Raw genomic sequence first — 20,850 nt, 5'->3', positions numbered from 1 at the left:
AGGGTAAGATCCATCAAATCCCTCCTCGGGATGATGTCCTCCTGCATTTATCTGGTGCGCCTTTGCAGGCTTCGGATGCGCCCCTTACAAGAGTTCCTCGACGCCCGCTGGGTCCAGTCGATGGGCAGCTTCGAGGACAGGATCCCTCTCAACGAGACGTTCTGTGAGGCGATCCGGTGGTGGGGTACCCGCTCCCATCTGTCGGCGGGCACAGACTTTCAGACCCCAGCTCACCAGGTGACGGTGACGACGGATGCCTCCCTGGAAGGTTGGGGAGCGCACTCCGGAGATCTTCACGCGAGAGGCCTTTGGCTCCCAGAGGAGAAGTCTCTCCACATCAATATCTTGGAGCTCCGCGCAGTGTTCTGGGCCCTCAGGTCCTTTCTTCCGTCCCTCAAGGGCAAAGTGGTGAGGATCTTCACCGACAACACCATCACGATGTTGTACATCCGGAAGCAGGGCGGAACCAGGTCCCCTGCCCTATCCAAGGAAGCCCAGGATCTGTGGCATTGGGCCGTCGCCCAGGGGATGTTTCTGGTGCCTCTTCATCTGGCAGGAATAAAAAACACGATCACCGACTCACTCAGCAGGGAGCTGCGCTCGTGCCACGAGTGGGAACTACGCCAGGATCAAGTGGATCGACTCTTCCGACGATGGGGCGAACCCCAAATCGATCTCTTAGCGACGGCGACGAATTCCAAGTGCCCGAGGTTCGCCAGCAGGTTCCCCCAGCCGAGGAGCATGGGCGATGCTTTCTTGTTCCCCTGGGACGGCCTATTTCTTTATGCGTTCCCTCCGCTGCCGTTGCTGCTCCGGCTCATCAACCAGCTCAAGAGGTCCCGGTGCAGGATGATCCTCGTCGCACCGGCGTGGCCGAGACAGATCTGGTTCCTGGACCTTCTGGACTTGTCAACGTCCCCACCAGTCAAGCTACCGACGGACGCAGACCTTCTCTCCAGAGAAGGAGGCGCCATTCTTCACCACAACCCGGAATCGCTGAACTTGCAGGCCTGGCTCCTGCAGCACTAGAGTTTGGAGGGTACGACATCCCGGCCGACTGCAGAGAGGTTCTTGCAAAGGCCACGGCGTCCTCAACTCTCAAGTGCTACGGACATAAATGGAAGAGGTTCTCTGTCTGGTGCCGTGCACAGAAGATTAACCCTCTGCGGATTACGGCCCCTCAAGTACTGAGGTACCTACTGTCACTGGCCAAAGCTGGACTGGCTCACACCTCCATCAAAATACATCTGGCTGCTATCTCCCGATATACCAGGACTACGGGATGGGCGCCCTTGTGGTCTCATCGCCTGGTGAAAGAATTCATGAAGGGACTATTCCTATCATTCCCGCCGGTGAACGCTCCTGCCCCGGCGTGGGAGCTTAATGTGGTGCTCACCAGGCTCATGGGGGCCCCATTCGAGCCTATGCATTCCGGGCCTTTGAGGTTCCTGTCAAGGAAGACAGCTTTCCTCGTGGCCATCACCTCCGCACGACGAGTGGGAGAGATCCAGGTCCTATCTTGCAAGCCTCCATACTTGACTTTTCATGATACGAGGGTGGTGCTGAGGACACACCCCTCCTTTATGCCCAAGGTGCCGTCGGACTTCCACCTCAACGAGCCCTTGGTGTTGCCAGTTTTCTTCCCGTCGCCTTCATCGCCGGCCGAGAGGACCGCACGAAGAGTTTTCGGAAGACGTCACAGCTGTTTGTGAACTTTGGAACTGTGACTCAAGGGAAGGCTCTCTCGAAGACTTCCATTTCCAGATGGCTCTCCGGCTGCATCATGCACCGTCACCGGTTGGCAAACCGACCGCTGCCCGGCCGTCCGAGAGCCCATTCGACCAGAGCGATCGCTGCTACCACAGCGTTCCTGTCTGGTGTGCCCCTGCTGGACATCTGCAGGGCTGTGACGTGGAGGTCGACACACACCTTCACAAGATTCTAGTGCGTCGATCGGGACTCCAGGGAGGAGTCCACGGTCGGCCAAGCAGTGCTGCGCAACCTGTTCGCCTAAGGTGAGCCTGGTGAGGAGGTAAGAGTTGCTTAATGTTGAGTTTTTGTATTGCTTAATGTTGAGCCTGTTGCCACCTCCCGTGGTTGTGCATGTGTGTATTGCTATGTATTCTCTTATTCATGAGTATGTGAATCCATGCCAGACCCAATGCTGGAGAAGGAACAAGTTACTTACCTGTAACTGTTGTTCTCCAGCATGGGTCTGGCATGGATTCACATGCGAAGGCCCTGCCTACCCCTCTGCGGCTCTTTACTTGATCATACTGCCACTTTACGTACTACCAAATCTAAGGATGGCTGCCATAGGCGAGGCTTAGGGAGAGGGCAGTCATTGGCTGGGGACAGTATGACCCAGAGACCAGTGATTGGTTACTACTAAGAAAGACAGATCAGAAACGAAACTGATACTGATTTTTTTCTATACCGAGGATTCACGGCCTGACGACGGGGAATATTCATGAGCATGTGAATCCATGCCAGACCCATGCTGGAGAACAACAGTTACAGGTAAGTAACTTGTTCCTTCACACACATCTTTAATCCATCTACTGTATGTAGATTAATTTCCCACTTCATGTGTTCCTGATTTTAAAAGTACACCCATAGCTTTGCATGCTTTTGTTTTATAGCAGCAGACTGTATGCCCTCAGTAACAATCTTAAAAAATAAAAGGTTTCCATCAACATCATGTAGTTGGAATTGGCATATCAGGCCCCCGGTCTGTTACCCGTGCAGGGTTATCTGATTGACAGATTACCTAGGAGCCCAGCTAGGAGTGTTCTGGTAATATAGACAGAAAATAATTGTTACCACACATGAAATGTGGTAAAGAAATGAAAGGCTTTGAGGGAAGAACCGATTGCAGGTGGATTTCCTGCAACCACAAACTGAAAGTTGTTACAAACTACCATTTACAGTGCCCCATATGTTTTTCTGTTTTTAGCCCATTGGTACTTTTACTGTTTTTGCAATTAATCTATGTAGCTACATTTGTATAAAATTGCATTTTTATTTTCCTTTAAGGTTGTCAACCACATGAAGCAAACAAAAAGTGTCTCAAAGTCAACATTTAGTTCACAGAAAATTCCGCTTGCACCATCAGCTTCTTATCCTAATGTGGACCCACTGCTTACCAGTTATAGTAAGTCTCGGCTAATTTTCATATTGGATGTTCATCAATATTAAATGGATAGTTTGCCTTGTTTGAGAACTTAAAAAGTCCTTGCAACACAGAATTACCTGGAATCCTCCCAAAATGGATTTGGCCTGATGCTTTTCATTAAATAACAACGGTCTTCACTGAAAAAAGCTCAATTGCCTTTGTAAGGCTTACTATATATTAATATGGAGGTGACGCTTCCCCTTAAAAAGGGTCCCACAGTCAGATGAAATAAACCATAAGAGACATGTGTGCGGGGGGGGGACACAAACCACAAGAAGGTACTTTAAGGGCTATATTAAGTAGATCATAGACCAGGATTGCAGAATTTAGTAGGGTCAATTCTCAGGTGTCTAAAGAAGGGAATATTTAAGTGAGGGTGGTTTCAAAGAGATAAATAGGTATTACCAAAAGTAGTGTGGGACTGTAACATTGAGTGAGTCGTCTTTTAAAATGCATGGGAATATGTTTCATTTCTCCCACAAAGCAAAGGAGAATTGTAATATTGGGACTGCCAAGCCTGATAGCCAAGTCAAGGATGGATTGTGTGCTCCCTTCTCTCTCTCTGCACTCCTACTCCTCTCTCCAACCTTTCTCCTCTGCTACCCCTCCATTCTTCTCGCACTCCTTCTCTCTCACTCTCTACACGGTATTACCCAAATTGTTCGTTTACAATTGTTCGAATTAACAATTGACTGAATTTAAAGGGTCACAATTGACCTTTTCACAATTGACCGTATATATATATATAAGTATATATATATATATATATATATCTGTTTGGTAATATTTATTTATATATATAAAGGTGTTTTGTAGGGTTTGGCGTTAGGTGGGGGGGTTGTGGGGGGTTTCCCCCCACATATATGTTACAATTGACCTTCACAATTCGATCAATTGTAATTCGAACAGTTGTAAAACGAACAATTCGTATACAACCCTCTACACTGAACCTCCTCATACTAATCTGTCCTCCTCTGACCCGACTATCTTCCCACACTCCTCCTACTTTCTAGCGACACTCCCCATCTACACCATCACCTCTAACTCACACGTCCTTTCTCCCTTCCACTCCTTCTCACTCTCCCAATATCACCTTTCACTATCTACTCTCACTTTCTTCTCTCCCACACCCTCTCTCTTTCCATTATCACTCTTCAACATGCACTCTGCTGAACACAACTTCAACCTTTCACACTCTTTCACTTTACCTGCATTTGTATCCAACAGCTTCATAGACATCTTAGCACTCGCTTCACCTTCCACCTGGCTTCTCGGCCCACAATCACACCCTCTCACCTCACCCGAACACCTTTCACTCTGGTATAAATGCGAGCCTTTTAGAGCCATGACCTCCTGTTTCTCTGGTCCCTGCCTTTCACATTTGTTCCTTTTTTCACCTGGCCGTTTGGACTAATCTAGTTGTAGGCTTTTCCACAGGGCGGGGTTATAACAGTGCACAGTTTAAAAAAATACTTTAGGATCTGACCCTTTTCGTTCCCGGGTGTTCGTGCAGTCATAGAGGTCTGGGCAGGTTGGCATTCTCCAGGCGTCTTACCTTCCCTCCTCTTTGGAATACTAAAATGCTTGCCTTTAAACTGTATGTTGATGTGACTGGGAGCATCTTGGTTGGTGTTTTTCTACATCTGCTCATTTTGTTGGGTTGCACTTTGTTGGATTCTGTTGGAATATGGCCAAAGACAACTCTGGTCATGAAAGAGGCTGATAAGTATTGCGTGTTTCTCAGTGGTACCAATAGTAGAAAACGAGGCAAACTCAGGGATGGGGGTCTCGGTCTGTGCCCCCCCACCCCCAACTCCTGCACCCCGGTTTTGGTGTAAGCTGCCTACCCCAGTTTGGGAGGGGTCTCTGTTCCCAACCGACAGGGACATGCCTCGGACCCTGGAACAGTGATCAGACTTAGAAGACATCTGCAGCTACCTCCGTTTTATTGTCATCCTTTGTGTATTGAAACAGGGCACAAGTGAACAGGAGAGCAAATGTCTGTGTAGTAAATCCCTCCAACCCAGAAAAGCCATTTTCTGTAGGCAGAAAAGCTTGGAAGAACTATGTTACTCTTAACTGAGGGTGGCTCTTGCACTGTGGCTCTAATGGTAGCAGTGCCGTGGACTGAGCTGCCTTGAAGTTCTTGATGCTTGCTTCCAACTTCGTGGGGATAGTTGTTATGTTGTGGGAACATTGAATTCTTTTGAGCTAAAACAGGGCTCTTGTATTTGCATAATTGAGCCTAGTCTACTCTTCGAAGATGCAGCATTAGTTACCATTTCATGTTAAGAGCGCAGCAGGGTGCTTTCAGCTCAAAACTGACAGGTTGAGTCTGCGTACTAGCTTACATTTGCAGGTCTACTTTGGGCGATATGTCCCTTTGCATGAACTTAGTGATGCTTATGCATATGTTTTCATGTATGTTTTCTGGGTCAACAGTGCATGGAATTAATATGAAACAACATAAAACTTTCCATAATATACCATGACATAACACCTCTATAATAAAACTGGTGTTATGTAAAAATAAATTAACCAACCATTCCAGTATAGGGTGTGCTAATACGTTAAAATGCCTTGCTGTAGCATATCATAACATATTGTAGAATATAACATGGTAAAAAATGTCTGGCTCTGCATGGTAGAAGGAACAGGAGACAATAAAGAAGTAGCACTTACCAGTGTCCTGTTGCCTACTTTACTCCCCATCGTGTCACCTCAATCAATCATGGCATATAAGTGACCACAATACATACCAAATACAAGAAATCATAGCATTTCAAAGTAGGCAGACCAGCACACAGATAGCTTAGTGCTGCACAACAAACCATATAGTAAGAACATGGCATACCAGAGAAATAATAATGTAAAACAGCATAACAGTACAGCAATGGTAGCATATCCCAAATAAGATATTGATCTGGTTGCTGCGGAGAGGGTCTGAAAGGTAACCAGGGATAAACCCAGCATGATGTATTGACGTATAACAGGGAAAGGTACACCCAAGAACAGTGAACATATTCTGTCAAACAAACTCTAATTCCCCCATCTCAAAACACAGCACCAACCATGCATCTCTCTCAGCTCCCTCCACCTCCCAAAAACACACGCAACCCAGCTCCAGAATCATCTCTTCCAATTCTGAGATCTGTTCCTTAGCATTTTGACTAGCAAAAATTCCCTTTCAATTTCAAACTTTAGACTGAAATGGACAGGGGGCAGGTAATATTCTCTGCTGCCACTGTTGAGAATAATCTTCCAATTGGTATCGGCCACATTGAAAATCTTCAGTTCAGAAGGACTGTAAAAATCTTTCTATTTCTCCATAATTGTCTGATCCATGTGGAGAGTTATCTACATATTGTTAGTTAGCCGGTCCCGAGAGGCTGTTTCGATCACAACTGCGTCATCTTCTAAACCTCTAACATAATATAACATTTCTTACTCATTAACCAAGAGCATAGTCTGTCAGAACGTAAAGACCTCATAGATTGCACCACTCATGGGAAAAACCTCTGCAGTTCCAGACTCGCAGTGAATTACAGACCCTTTGCCAGTGCACCATTTTTGATCAAAATACTTTATGAAGGGAAATAGTTGTTAGGGGGCAGTCTGGTTCTTGCCGGGGAGGGGCACAGAGACAGTGTTATTAGAGGTGCACAACAAGTTTTTGTGGCGCAAGTACTGGCAAACATCAGGACATGCTCCTGATTTTGTTGGACCTGCCACCGTGTTTGACACCCTAGGTCATTAGACCATTCTCCATAGTCTGCGTTCCATGGCCATGGTATCAGATGCTGACATGCAATGACGTGGCATCATTGTTTTGAATCGTCTGAACTGTGCGACTGGAGATGAGACCTAACCAGATGGTTCCTGAGACCTCGACTTTGTCCCCCTCTACTATTTAACATTTACACCAAACCATTCCACAACCGGGATCGCTGCCGTTGTATTGCCAATGATTCATAGTGATATTTTGAGCGGATGGGGAGGCGGGCCAGGATAGCTGCGAGCTTGGTGAGTTATTTTATTCCATAAAAACAATATGCATTGAAAGTAGATTAGTGTAAATGGTCATTATCAGCATGTGTACTAATGGCCAGAAGACGACTACCCATCCTCCCATCCCTGCGGTAAACACGCTGAGGGACCCTTCATGGAGGTGCTGCCCATGAAGTTCCCGGGCTGTACCAATTTTATACAAAAACGTGTTCCTCACAGGTACCCCCCTAAAAGGGAATAATAGGGTTTACCCATAGCTTACACTCTGCAGGTGACATTTCCAAAATAAGATAATAGAGTGGGTGCTGGCAGGGGTTAGGATAGTGCACCAGGGATTAAACCAGCAAAAACATAGGAACCTAAAACAAGACACGATTAAGAGATACAGGGCCACCTATAATCCATGCTCTCAATAATATGATGATCACCTTCTGTGCGAGAATCAAGAGAGTAGAACAGTGCTTGAACCAACACGTAAAGTAACACAGCTTCCCACAGAGACAATGTTCTCTCCAGTGGCTTTTTTATAAAGCACTTTTCCCCCTTGTTTGGGAATCCGCTGAGTGACAGAATGCACAGTTTGGGGAACTGTGTTTTGAATACACCATGTTTGAGATTCTAGTCACAGGGGCACTCAGTCTGGTTTACATGGTTGATCTCTATTTTCTTCATACTGAGACACAAGAGTCAGCAGAAAAGGACTGCCTAATGGACATATGAAGCACAAAACAGATAATCTTATGTAGCTCCACTTTAGGAAATGTGAAATCACCTAAAACAGCTTCTTGATAAGAGAAGAAAACCTATGTCTGTGCTGGCTCCTATATCCAGGAGAAAATGACAAGCAGTGTAGTACAGATTACTATTTGCTGACAGAAACTATTACAGGTCTGATACAAGAACCAGGGGACCACCTCCCTAAATTGATCTAGTGTTGGACAGACCAAAGATGATGTACATTTATTGCATCCAAAAACATACCACTATAGATGGAAAACCTTGTGGCCAATGTGAGACCTAAGAAATATATATTCAAACATACAGATTGTTGCTTAGAAATTGAAAAAGTGATACAATGCTTCCATTATTTATGATTTGGGGAAGTACTTTCAAATATGGAGTATGTGTTTCTTACAACAAAAATAGGAAATGTATATCAAGGAAGTAGATGGTGGAATCCCCCATAAATACATGGCCTATGCGTACAGTTTTTACACATTTTGTAATTATGACCATGTTTTTTTTCTCCAATTCATAAGAAATCCAAAGTTCAAAACATACACCGTTTAAAAGTAGGGCTAGATATTGTTTTTACGTTATGTAAATGTACATGTATAACGACAAATTGTAGTGAGATTATGCATGCAGATTCCCAAAATTAAAAATCCTCTTCATTTGCATATTGAATATGGAAATTTAGAGGGGGGAAGGGCCTATGTATGTGCATATGTCTGTAATGTGGGCATATGAATTGGGAAAAGGGTGGTCAGAGCATTACAAAAGTGGGTATGGTATGAAGGCATGAAATCATATATTTTGTAAAACAATTTAAAAAACAAGGTAAAAATATGTTTTGCTAGTTGTCCAGATTAATCTGTCACATAATTATAGATTATTTATGTTTCAAGTGAAATCGCCTTTAAATGTATTTCTCTTGCTCAACCAATTGTTTTGTCCAGCAGAGATGCAATCAGTTAATTGCTTCCTGATAAAGGATTGCCAGATACTTTTGACCAAATGAGATAGATCAGTGTAAGCAATGTGAAGGTCCCATCCATTCTATATGCTCACCCATTCATGGGACCTTGCAGTTGGAGTGTTGCTTGGAGATTTCAAAGCCTAATGCTTTACCAATTCTTCCTCCAGACAGAGTAATACATCTGGATGCCATGCATAGCAATAGCTTGGCCTATCTTATTTCTGAATAGGTGACACAGAAGTTATTCACAGGCTGTTAGGCTATTCCATTATGTTTCTGCAAAATCTAATCCTATGTATAAGGAACATGCCTATGTGTGACTAATGGGATGACTCTAAGTTTATCTTGACTATCGGTCTTGCCACCCTAATGCTGTGTCCAGGAGTACTATTTAGAAGAAGTACTTGGATGAGATCATATGCGTTTCTAATGAAGTATGTGTGTTGTTTGAGCACGAAAAGTACATTAATTCATTGATACCTTCAGGAAGAGCAGAGTATTGGCATGTTTGCTGGGGTTGTGCCAATTTACTTAACTCTTCACGTACCCACTAAAAATCTTTCTGGCACTTGGTCCTTTCAGATACCAAGTCATGTAATGAAAACACAGCAGAGGTATTCACACACTAGCATCAGTAGAGGCTGCACTAAAAGATACAAGCAAACATCCAGGTTTGTAAATGGAGTTCACCCTACTATCAACTTATTTAAAGTTTTGTTTGTCACACAGGTATCCTCAAAGGGAGGTAGATTGAGTGACTGTCAGCAGAGTGGAGGGAAGAATATTTAAGAGATGTATGGTTCTCAGGTTATTCAGTTTGTTGCACTCCCATCAATGCTCAAGAACCGCTCCCGTGAGCCAGACCTTGGCCATTTCAATGTCTTCCTGCTCAGGAAGTCAGTGGGGTTTCTTACTGGGGCCCATGGAAGGAAGAGATCTATGTTCGATCCTAATGGTGGCCACCCTCTCTGAAATCCTACAAGCAATTGCAGCCAAAGACTACTTGGGTTTCCCTAGACTTAAAATATGCCTGTTTCTACATATGTATCTGTTTTGGTCATTAGTCATACAGTATCACTGATTTGTGGTGGTCAATAAATAGCTTTTGTAATGCTTCTGCACAAGGACCTTGAATGCAAGCTTTTATTATATTTCTCATACCGACTTTGGTGGAACGGGAAGACTCCTGGTACCATATTTCTCTTTTGTGTCACAATCAGGCTTGCTGTCTAATCTTTTTCCTAGAACTCATTGATTGCTCATAAATGTGCATGATATACGCAATGTCTCTTTTCTCTCAATCTGAGTTAAGTCAATGATTCTACAACTCTCAAAAGCATATGGGTTTTGTTCTCACCTGGGATCCTGACCTTAGTTTGCAGAACACAAGAATTTCATCTGTCAATAGATAATGGCTCTCTTGTTCACTTGTCTTCATTGGCATCTCTGTACTGGGTATTGCTGTGGGTTGGTTAATCCACAGCTCCCAATATATTATGTTTTTCTGTTCTTCTTGTCTTTGTCCACACCTCTGTGCTCGATATTTGGAATGTTTGCTCTGCAATACCCACAAGACAACTCTTCTCAAATTTCCTTGATTTTGGTTTACACGTTTTTTTTTTTAAAACTTCTTTTTTATTGGTTTTACAACAAGAGGAAAAATTAATTCCCATCTCCCCCCCTCCCCCCTTGAAGGCAATTGCTTATGTCCGTGGTCCATTATCGCCATGGGCCACTCGCCAAAGGTTAAGTTCATAACAGAGAAACCATTGTCCCGACCACCCCCCACTCTGCCCTGGGAGTGGCCTCTCCTTGTCCGTGAACACATGTGTTGGCACCTTGGAGTTGTGCCTATATTGTCCATTATTTGCTTCGGCCCCGGCCAGGCCGCCTCCTCCCCACTCACTGTGTTCCCTCTGGTCTATGTTCTGCCTCCGGGTATAGGCAGGCCAGCCTGTCCTCCTTCCGAGTTGTCTGAGTCACTCCTGTTGTTTTCCGCCCCGTCTCCGAACAGGTCCTGCACCAAGGTGTTCCACGCCAGAATTCTGGCTCCGCTATTGCCTTCTCCCCTCTGTGTGGCTCTCGTCCAGACAGTCGTTTCAGCTATCGCCCATTTTTGTAGATCTGCCCACCAGCCCTCTGCCGAGGGTCCTTCACTCGTGTTCCATGCCATTGCTATGCGGCGCTTCGCCAGTATTGTCATCAGGTCTTTCATTTTTGCCACGTGTGCCATCTGCCTGTCCCCCGTCGGGAACATGCCCAGTATATAAGACCTAGGTGACCAGGCTTGCATATGGATTCCTGCCGTCCTCGCTTTATCCTTCACCATATTCCAGAACTCTGTTATTTTGGGGCACGACCAGAACATGTGCACCATGTCTGCTTGTTCTTCCCGGCAGCGTGGGCAGCTGGGAGTTTGTCCTTTTCTCATCTTCGTCATTCTTTTGGGAGTTAGGTATGCTCTATGGACTATGTAGATTTGCAGCTGTCTGAACCTGGCATTCCTAGAAACTTTTTCCGTGTATTGGAGGGTTCTATTCCATTCTCCATCCTGGAAGGGCTGCTGGAGCTCCTCTTCCCACTTTGCCCGCACATTCAGTGTCTTCCTATTAGTGGTACCCAGTATTTGCTCGTAGAGCCTGGACACGGTGTGTCCTCCTTCAGAAATGTCATACCAGGTATCCAGCGCACCCCCAGTATCCTCTGCCTCCGCCTCTGGCATGGTTCCCCACCTCTTCTTCATTGCTTGTACTAAGCTGTTATACAGGATGAACTGGCCCTTGTGCACCTCTTGCTCCTCCACCAGGGACTGGAATCCAACCCACTGTCCTTTTTGCCACAGGTCCCCTATTTGGGCTACCCCCTTGTCCTCCCATTGTGCCCTGTACGTGGCCAGGCTTGTTATGCGGGTATCTACCAGACCCGCCAAGGGGATCTGTCTCGAGCAGGGGTCCTGCATGCCTTGCGTCTTCCAGGCTCTTTCCCATAGCGTTCGGCCCAGCTGGGCCATGTTATCAAGAGCCCTAGCCTGGGCAGCTGGCATCCACAGGAGTTCCCTCAGGTAATATTGCCTGAGTGCTGGACGGAGGAGAATTGCGTCAATGGAGATATCCTCCCCCAGCCATCTCACCACAAATTGGAGTTGTGCCGCTAGGTAGTAATACAAAAAGTCTGGGAGTTTGATGCCCCCCCACTCGTGGCTCCTCTGTAGTGTAGTCAGTGCTACCCTGTTTCTCCTCCCTCCCCACAGGAAGGTCCTCACCAAGGTGTGCAAGCGTTTAAAGAAAGCTCCCGGGATGTTGTAAGGGATATTGGTAAAATAATATAGGAGCCGGGGCAGGACCGTCATCTTCAATAAGGCCGCTCGACCTATCATCCCCAGTGGTAGGGTCTTCCAGAACTGCATGGCGTGCTCAATTTTGTTCAGGGCCGCCTGCGTGTTGGCTATGTGTGTGTCCGTGGTATCATGGTAAATGTCCACCCCCAGGTATCTAAAGGTGGTCGGGGTCCATGTGAGGCCCAGGTGCGGCAGTTGATCTGGTGGCACTTTTCGCAGGCCCGCCAGGGGGAACAGTGAGGATTTCTCCCTGTTAACAGTGATTCCCGATAGTCTACCGAATGCCCCCAGTGCTGCGAGTAAATCTCGCAGATGGGTGCGTGGGTTCTGGATGTAGAGCAGTATGTCGTCTGCGTAGATCGATATCTGGTGTGTCACCCCGTCAATCGCTATGCCCGTATCCATATAATCCATTCTTAGGAAGACCGAAATGGCTCCAAAGCTAGAATATATAACATTGGTGACAGCGGGCACCCTTGTTTCGTACCTCGCCCTATGCTCCATTCCCCGGAGACAAGCCTACCCGTCTTGACCCTTGCTCTCGGGTCTTTGTAGAGCAACTTTATCCATCGAAGGAACCCCTGCCCTATCCCAAAGTGGGCGAGTGCTCCCAAAAGCCAGTCCCAGCTCACCAAATCAAATGCTTTTATCGCATCTAGTGAAGCTACTGCGCACTCCCCCTCTACTTGGTTAGTCCTATCAATGACGTAATGGAGTCTCCGGAGATTCCATGTCGTGTTCCGTTCAGGTACATACCCTGTCTGGTCAGTGTGGATCAGGGTGGGTATCACTCTCTTGAGCCGGTTAGCTAATGCCGCTGTCAGGATCTTGGAGTCCTGGTTTATCAGGGAAATTGGTCTATAAGACCCGCACTCGAGGGGTGGTTTCCCTGGTTTAAGTATTGGCACTATAATGGATTCCGACATGCTATTCGGGAGCCCCCCCGTCTCATATGCCTCCTCCAATGTTTCCAGCAATCTAGGGGCTAAACTGTCACTGTACTTCTTATAGAATTCCCCCGGTAGCCCATCCGGCCCCGGGGTCTTCCCTGTCGGCAGTTGAGTGATTACTTCCGCCAGTTCCTCCACTGTGAGGGGAGCATCCAGCATTTGGGCCTGCTCCTCGGTGAGTTGCGGGAGCCTGATTTCCGTGAAGGCGTCCTCCAGGTCCCCCTCCTCCCCCTCTTGGACTTTTGTGTACAGCTTCTCGTAAAATTGCGAGAACACCGCGTTTATACCTTCTTGGGACCTTACCACCTCCCCTTGACTATTCTGGATTGCATTAATTGGTTCCCGCTTGGTCTCCTGTTTGGTTAGCCAGGCCAGGAGCCTGCCGGGCTTATCCCCCTCTGCGTGCAGCCTCTGTATGTACTTCCCATAATCTAGGCGCCCTAGTCTTTCCCAAGTCACCATGCACTGTTGCCGCAGGGTGGTAAGGTCATCCTGCTCTCCTCCGTTCTCCCCCGTCCGTTTCTCGGCCCTCTCAATCTTCCTTTCTAACGCGTCCAGTTGTGTTAGGGTTTCCCTCCTGAGTCCTCCCGTCTTCCCCATTGCCGCACCTCTGACCACCACCTTAAGGGCCTCCCAGATCGTCCCCGTGCTGTCCATGCTACCCGAGTTATGCTCAAAGTAGTCTTCTATCGTGCTTTGGATATGTTCCTGGAATTCCCCGTCCAGCAGTGCTTCTGCCCTTAGTTTCCATGTGGGCGTGGGGGCCCCCCTGTGTGTATGTGCCCATGTGACTCTCAGGGAGGCGTGATCAGACAGGGTCCGTGCATGCATATGTACCCCAGTGAATTCGCCTAGTGTTTCCCTTCCCGTGAAAAGGTAATCAATCCGCGTGAATGTCCCATGCGGAGCACTGTAATGTGTGTATCCACTTTCCCCCCTCATGTACCTTCCTCCAGATGTCTTCCAGTTCCAGCTGATCCAGTATCTTCCCTAACCTCCGTGCTGGTGGCGCTGGTCGTCTGTGCTTGTCGTCCGACCTGTCTAGTCGGGGTTCCAGTGTGCAATTGTGGTCTCCAGCCCAGATGATCGTAGCGTTCCTGTACGGGGCCAGCCGGGGCGTGAGTGACTCAAAGAAGGCTGTTGCGTCATGATTGGGAGCATAGGTGTTCACCAGGCACACCTCCCGGTTCTCCAGCATTCCGTGGACGATCAGGACCCTACCCTCAGTGTCCTTTTCCTGGTTGATGAGCTGGAATGGGGTGCTCGGAGCGATCCAGGTCATCACCCCCCTTGCGTAGTTAGAGTACGTTGAGCTGTACATCTGACTTCCCCATTTCTTGGCCAGCTTGGTTTGTTTTCCGACCGTCAGGTGCGTCTCTTGCAGCATTGCAACGTGGGCTCTCGTTTTATTTAACCAGTTGTAGACCCTCAGCCTCTTGACGTATGCATTTAGCCCTCTAACATTCCATGTGACGATGTTTAGGTCATCTCGGTTCTTGTGGGGCAGGTGTTAGTGGCCCTCTCCGTCCCATGGGCCCGTACACTTTCATGTCCTCTTGGCGTGCCTCTTCCGGGGGTCCTCGTCCCGCATCTCTCCTGTGGTATTTTGTGTGGTTCACACGTCCTCCTTCCCCCGCGTTTCCCCGGGGTTTTGCTGTTCGTGCGGTTCTTGGATTCGGTTTTTTATTGGTGTTTTCCTTCAGTGCGCTTCGCTGACCCCTGGCGCCCGGGGTCTGCCCCGCGTGTCCACCTTCCGTGCCTCCGCCGTGGTCTCTTTGTCTGCCATGTCCTTTTTCCCTCATGCCTTCACCCCGCAAACTTAGCCTCCTAACAACTGTAACTAAAAACGACGACAACAAACGCCCAGCCTCCCTCCCCCTGCTCGGGCCCCACCGCTCTCCAGGTGCCGCCTTCTTTCCCTCAGGCGTACTTGTCGCGGCGTAGTGCCTTAGAACTGGCACTATAAACATTGTCTCTGCTTGGGGTTCCTACTGTGGGTCTTGGCGGTCCAGTTCCAGAAGTCTTGTACTCCCAGTATAATTCTTTGGTTTAGGCCTTGAACTCGTGAGCTGTTGGTTATCCTGCTCTTTCACTTTTTTACAGGGAGTATCCCTATGTCTTCTTTCCCGTTTTTGTCTTTAAATTAGTTGCAGTGAGGTGGTGTAGCAACCTGCGGCTCGCTGCAGTGTTCCTCAGATTTTGTCTCGCCCAGTTCTGCCGGGCGCCTGGGTCTTGCATTCCATCTTCAATCTCCTTCTCTGCCACGTCGGGGCGCCTCTCTGTTCTATTCCCCCCTTCCGGCTGCGGGAACCCTTGTTGGTCCATCCACAGTTGAGCGCCCGCTGTGGTCTCAAAGATCTGTGTCCTTCCGTTATGTAGCACTTTCAGCTTGGCCTGGTATAGTAGCATGAACTTCACGCCCGCAGCCCGAAGGCGGTCTTTGGTCGGCCAGAACTTAGCTCTCTGCCTTTGCAAGAGCGCCGTGTAGTCTGGGTAGATGGTTATCCTGGCTCCATTCCGGGTTATGACTCCACCGTCTCTCGAGAACGCCGAGATTTTTTCCCTGTCTTTAAAGTTCATGATCTTTGCGATCATATGCCTCGGTGGTGCCCCCGGGCGTGGTTTCTTAGTTAATGCTCTAAGTGCCCTTTCCACAACGAAACCCTGGGACAGGGTCCCGGCTCCCACCGCTTGGATCAGTAAGTTCTCGATGTAGTTTGTGGGATCTCTGCCTTCCTCCCCCTGCAGCCCCACTATGCGTACATTGTTGCGTCTAGCCCTGCTTTCCGCGTCTTCGGCTCTGCGTTCTAGCGTACTGATGCGTTCCAGTGCCTCTGACATTTGTGATTGGGAGGTGGTCATGTCCGCTGTATTACTCTGTACCTGTTGTTCTACCGTTGTCACTCTCTCCGCCAGGTTTCTCGTGTCCTGCCGAAGGAGCCCCACGTCTACGATTACTGCATCCAGCTTGCCTTCTATTGAAGTCTTCAGTGCTTCTATGGCCTCCAGGATACTTCCTTCCACCTGTTTGATCTCTCCATGCGCCACATGTGACGTTGCCGTGTCGATTTCAGCTGCCTCGGGCTGCTGATCTTCATTCTTGCGGGCAAATGACTCCATGACCGTCTGCCTCCCACAGCCACCTCTTGGTTTGTCTGGCATGTTATCTGGCATGTTGGTTTCGGTTGCTGTATGCCAGTATGCGGATCATGCTCATGCAGTTTCGTAGTGGTAGCCTATCGTTGTTGCGTTGGGCCGGGGTCTTTACTGTGGTCTTCCTCTTGTGCGGATAGCCACACCCCGTCTTCCGTGGGGTGGTGTGCCCCTGGCTGTTTCTTCCGTGCAGAAGTAGGCCCGCCAGTTGTGTGATTCGTGGCTCTTCCAGGGTCTCTGTCAAGACTGTTTGAGTGGGCTGTGTCCACCCACGCATGTCCTATGATCCCCAGGGCGGGCCCGGGGTCGGGCGTTCGACCAACCTCTCTGGTGTGGCCCTGCTGTCCGTCGCCGGAAACTGGCCTCCCGCAGGGGCCTGTCACAGACGTATCACCATCCGTTGCGTCTGCTGCGAGCCCAGGCACCTCTTCAAGGGAGTGTCCACCGGTCCCCAGGTCGGGGCCGGACGCTCCGTTCACCCCCTTCGTCCTCTGGCCTCGGGGTCTCTTTTCCTTTCCCCGGCTGGGGCTCCCGGCGCCCCGACTACCAGCCTCTGCTCAGGCTCCGCCACCCGTGCCTACTGTCGGGAGGGCCGTGGGCACTCGCGCCCCTGTCTGCCTACCCTGGCACGGCGCTGCGGTGCGTCTTCTGGCCTCCTTTCTTCTGCGGTGGCTGTTCCGTCTCCCGCGGCAGCCAGTCCTCCAAGGGGTTCCTGGCTGGAGCCCTCAGCGTCCTCACCTCCAGCCCCCCTTGCTGACTGTCGGGGGGGGGCGCACCCTTCAGGCCTCCGGCGCTGCCGCTGCCCGTCTGGTCTCTTCCCGCTCTGCCACGGCCTGTGCTACGGTCTGTGGGTGTTCGCGCCTCCTCCGTCTATCTTGGCACAGCGCTGCGGAGCGTATCTCGGTCTTCTTCCTTCTCCCGGGCGGCTCGGTGGTCTTCACTGGGCTGGTTGTCCGCCGGCGGCGCCCCCGGGTCCTGTCTTCCTTCCTCCTGCACCCACCTTCTTCTCAGTGGCGAGCAGCCTTTTCAGCGAGGCGCGCCCGTTATTTTGCGTGGTGTATCTCGCGCTCTCCGTTTCAGCCTTCTCAGTCACCGATTTTCCTCGAACTTTCTTCTGTGTGTTCTCTGGGCTTTCCGATGCCTTCCCCAACTTTTCCCCTATCGTTTTCCTTCTGTTTATGGCCTTTTTTCAGGATCTGTCTCCGGATCGAGTGGGAGCTCTCCAAGACTAGCTCACGCTCGCATGGCCGCCAAGCCACGCCCCCTTGGTTTACACCTCTTTATTTAATCTTTGGTGCATTTGATTCCTAGCTCTGACGGGTTATCCTTCTCAAAATCACTTGGCTTTTCAACCACTTCTGCCTCTGGTATTTGGAGTGTTTGAATCTCCACACTTACAAGATAATTTCTTTCGATTTGGCTTCATTTTGCATAGTCCTACTGTTTCTTTGGCATTGTCAGTCGCCTATGATATCAAGTTCTTTTGACTTTCCTAGCCCATCTTCTCTTGATCTTCAGTATATATATAGCACAAATCCTAAAGGGCAATATTAGTTTGGTGCACTGGTATTTATGTGTACATCTGCACTTGTTCTTATGAAAGTTCACACCATGACTGCCACAGGACAGTTCTTCTCTAATGGCACTGATTTGCTAGTGTCACCACATTGGAATTTAGGTGTGTTTTCACCCTCACTCTTGTAAAGCAGTTATACCTGAGCATACCTTACTTGATCAACATCTCTGCAATTTGTCTTTGGGGTATTTCTACCACAACTGCTACCACGCAATATCTCTTTGGGGCACTTGAATTTTTCAACTCTTCTGTGCTCAGCCTTTAGGTTATTTGCACCACAATCCCCTCAGTTTAATGTTTCCTTTGGTTCACTTGACCTAATGAGCACCACCAGGTTGGCCTTCAGAGCATTTGAATGTCAACTCCCCCTAAGTTACTTCAGTCAACGCCACTTCACTAGTTTGTGAGATGAAGTGTACTACAACTCCCAATACACATTTCCTCACCAAATTTCCTAACTGGATAGTCCCCTTATTTCTCCCTTTGAGGCTCATTTCGCCTCAGAGATGCAGCCCCCACCTCTTTATCTTTTCCTCCAGGACTTTCCACCCTATTGCCGAATCTGCCTGTCGCAATAATAGGTCTTTCCCTTTTGCTCAATATGATGAATCTGAAGGTATCATCACTTCTTTCCCTGAGGTAGCCTCTCCCCATGTGCTCAGGGGACGGCAGCCACTACCTGATCCTGACCCTGAGGGTGGCTGTATCAGAGAGGACTGTCTGGAGAGAGGCAACTTTCGGGGGAGTGGTGTGATATCTTTGGGAAAAGACACATGTCCCCCATTCCCATTTAGGGATGCATCCCCTATTTGTCAGATCCTAATGGCTTATTGCGCCACTCATCCTCATCCATGTACTGAGTCCAGTGTTAATATTCCCTGACATGATAACCAGAGTAATACATTTATTACTGAGACGAGGAAGAGGTAGGGAGCAGTAATGATTTAGCCTGAAAGAATTCCATGCCAGCTTCCTCAGCAACACAATAATGATCCATCATCTACTGAGACAAGGAAGAGACAAAGTACAGTAAAGATCACAGACACCGTGAAGCATACCCTGTGGTCTAGTCTTTGGAAACTCTTTAACTAGACAGGGAAGTTTAAACACGTGCAGCCGTCAACAGTGAGAGAGAATTGCAGACACTGAGCAATCAGTGGACAGTTGCAGTACAAATGAAGGGAGTCTGCAGCAGCCATGCCACATTTCATACATTTGTCACTGGTATTTGGTGAGAAGTATGAGATGCGGACTTGTGTGTAATGTAGTGTGTAATGTAATGAAGTATTTTAAATTGTATTAATCTAAATTTTACATTGAGGGAGACATCTTTTGTTAGACGACACCAACGGAGCCCTTGTTCGTCCTGTACTGTGATGTTTAGATCTCTTTCCCATTTCCCTTTAGCACCATTGACCGGTATCTGGTTGGCTTGGCATGCTAAAGTATAGGGCCATGACTTTGTCTTTTGAATAGCCTTGACCAGAAATGTACCGTTGTGCGCACCGAATCGAAGGAGCATGAATCTTTGTGTCGATCTGCCAGAATAATCGACTTCAGATTTGATGGTGCAGCACTGCATGATTCCAGAGCCTGGTGTACCGGGCTATTGCTGTCGAAGTACCAGTGACGCGCATTTTGAGCTTGTGAAACTATGAAATAAAGTTTGAAATCGGGCAGTTCCTCCCATCTAAGTCGTGGCGTACTGATCCCCAAATTAATTTGGTTGCCAGCGAGCAAAGTTTGTTATAGAACGCTCGTCCAGGCTACACCGGAATATTACAAAAATAATATAGTAATTTGGGTACCACCACCATTTTCAGCAGGGAAAGTCTGCCATACGAGGACATTGGGGATTTTTTCCAATAGGCGTAGCTTAATTGCCAGTGTATGCAAGTAGTCTTCATGATTATCAATTAGCAGGGAGTTGTGTGAGCGAGAAATCGATATGCCCAGGAACTTAAATTTATGTGGGGCCCATCTGTACCCAGACAGATCTGCCGAGGCACACTTGGCATCAGTCAGTGGGAATAGTTCGGATTTTACCTTGTTAATTCGATATCCGGAATGGAAGGTGAATCTACGGACCTCATCCATCAATAGAGCCATGTTTTGTTCTGCATTACGGATGTATAAAAGTGTTGTCAGCATATAGGCATATGACATGTGGTGGACCAGTTATATGGATCCCCCTATGTCTCTGCCTATCACCTGTCATTTGTGCAAAGGGTTCTATTGTCATTGGGAACGGGGAAAGAGGACAACCCTGCCGTGTCCCATGTCCCATATAAAAGGTGGATGACCGCATGCCATTGGTATGAACCCTGGCAGATGGCTTAACATATAGTAGCCATACGTACTTTATAAAATGATCCCCCAATCGCATTTGGCGTAGGACTGCAAAAAGAAACTTCAGAGAAACGGGGTTGAAAGCTTTCTCTGCATCAAGCAAAGCTTTAGCTTTGGGATCTATTTGGGAGATGATGCAAACATTTCTATGTAAATTAAGTGCTGTGGATTGCTCAGTAATAAATCTGGATTGATTTGGGTGCACCAGTGTTGACACGAACGGAGAGAGGCGTGTGGACAGAATCTTTGCAAATATCTTACTGTCCTTATTAATAAATTATAATGGTCTGTACAAGGCCATCTTTGATTGGCTTCAGCAGGACTGTGATCACAGCCTCAGAGAGTGTAGGTGGTAGCTGGCCGGTCTGTAGAGAGTCTTCCCAGTCTTTCATGAGTTTAGGTGCCATTAATTGTCGGAGTTCCTTATCTAATTCAATTCCTATCCGGCCTGGAGCCTTCCCGGATGATAGGGTCATGATGGCATCTATCATTTCCTCTAGTGTGAATGGTTGATTAAGTGTTGACTGTGTCTCAGTTGAGAGGGACGGGAGAGAAATTCATTCAAATAATGGGATAGTTCTCAGTGCATTCATCTGCATTGGT

The 20,850-nt window shown here is 48.1% G+C and overlaps 1 protein-coding gene across 6 annotated transcripts in view; it reads left to right on the top strand.

Moving 5' to 3' along the window:
• PATJ (PATJ crumbs cell polarity complex component) overlaps positions 1-20,850 on the top strand; it is a 3,332,662-nt gene that overhangs the window by 2,215,891 nt on the left and 1,095,921 nt on the right. For all 6 annotated transcript variants that reach the window (XM_069642041.1, XM_069642043.1, XM_069642045.1 and 3 more), the window contains one exon: positions 3,037-3,154. In XM_069642041.1, the coding sequence (XP_069498142.1) occupies positions 3,037-3,154 (118 nt within the window). The remainder of the gene's footprint in view (positions 1-3,036; positions 3,155-20,850) is intronic.

This window comes from Ambystoma mexicanum, chromosome 1q, assembly GCF_040938575.1.
Source record: "Ambystoma mexicanum isolate Mex_15411 chromosome 1q, UKY_AmexF1_1, whole genome shotgun sequence".
In the NCBI taxonomy this organism is placed as follows: domain Eukaryota; kingdom Metazoa; phylum Chordata; class Amphibia; order Caudata; family Ambystomatidae; genus Ambystoma; species Ambystoma mexicanum.
The sequence above is the reverse complement of the archived record's forward strand: the minus strand, read 5'-3'. Positions and strand labels throughout refer to the sequence as shown.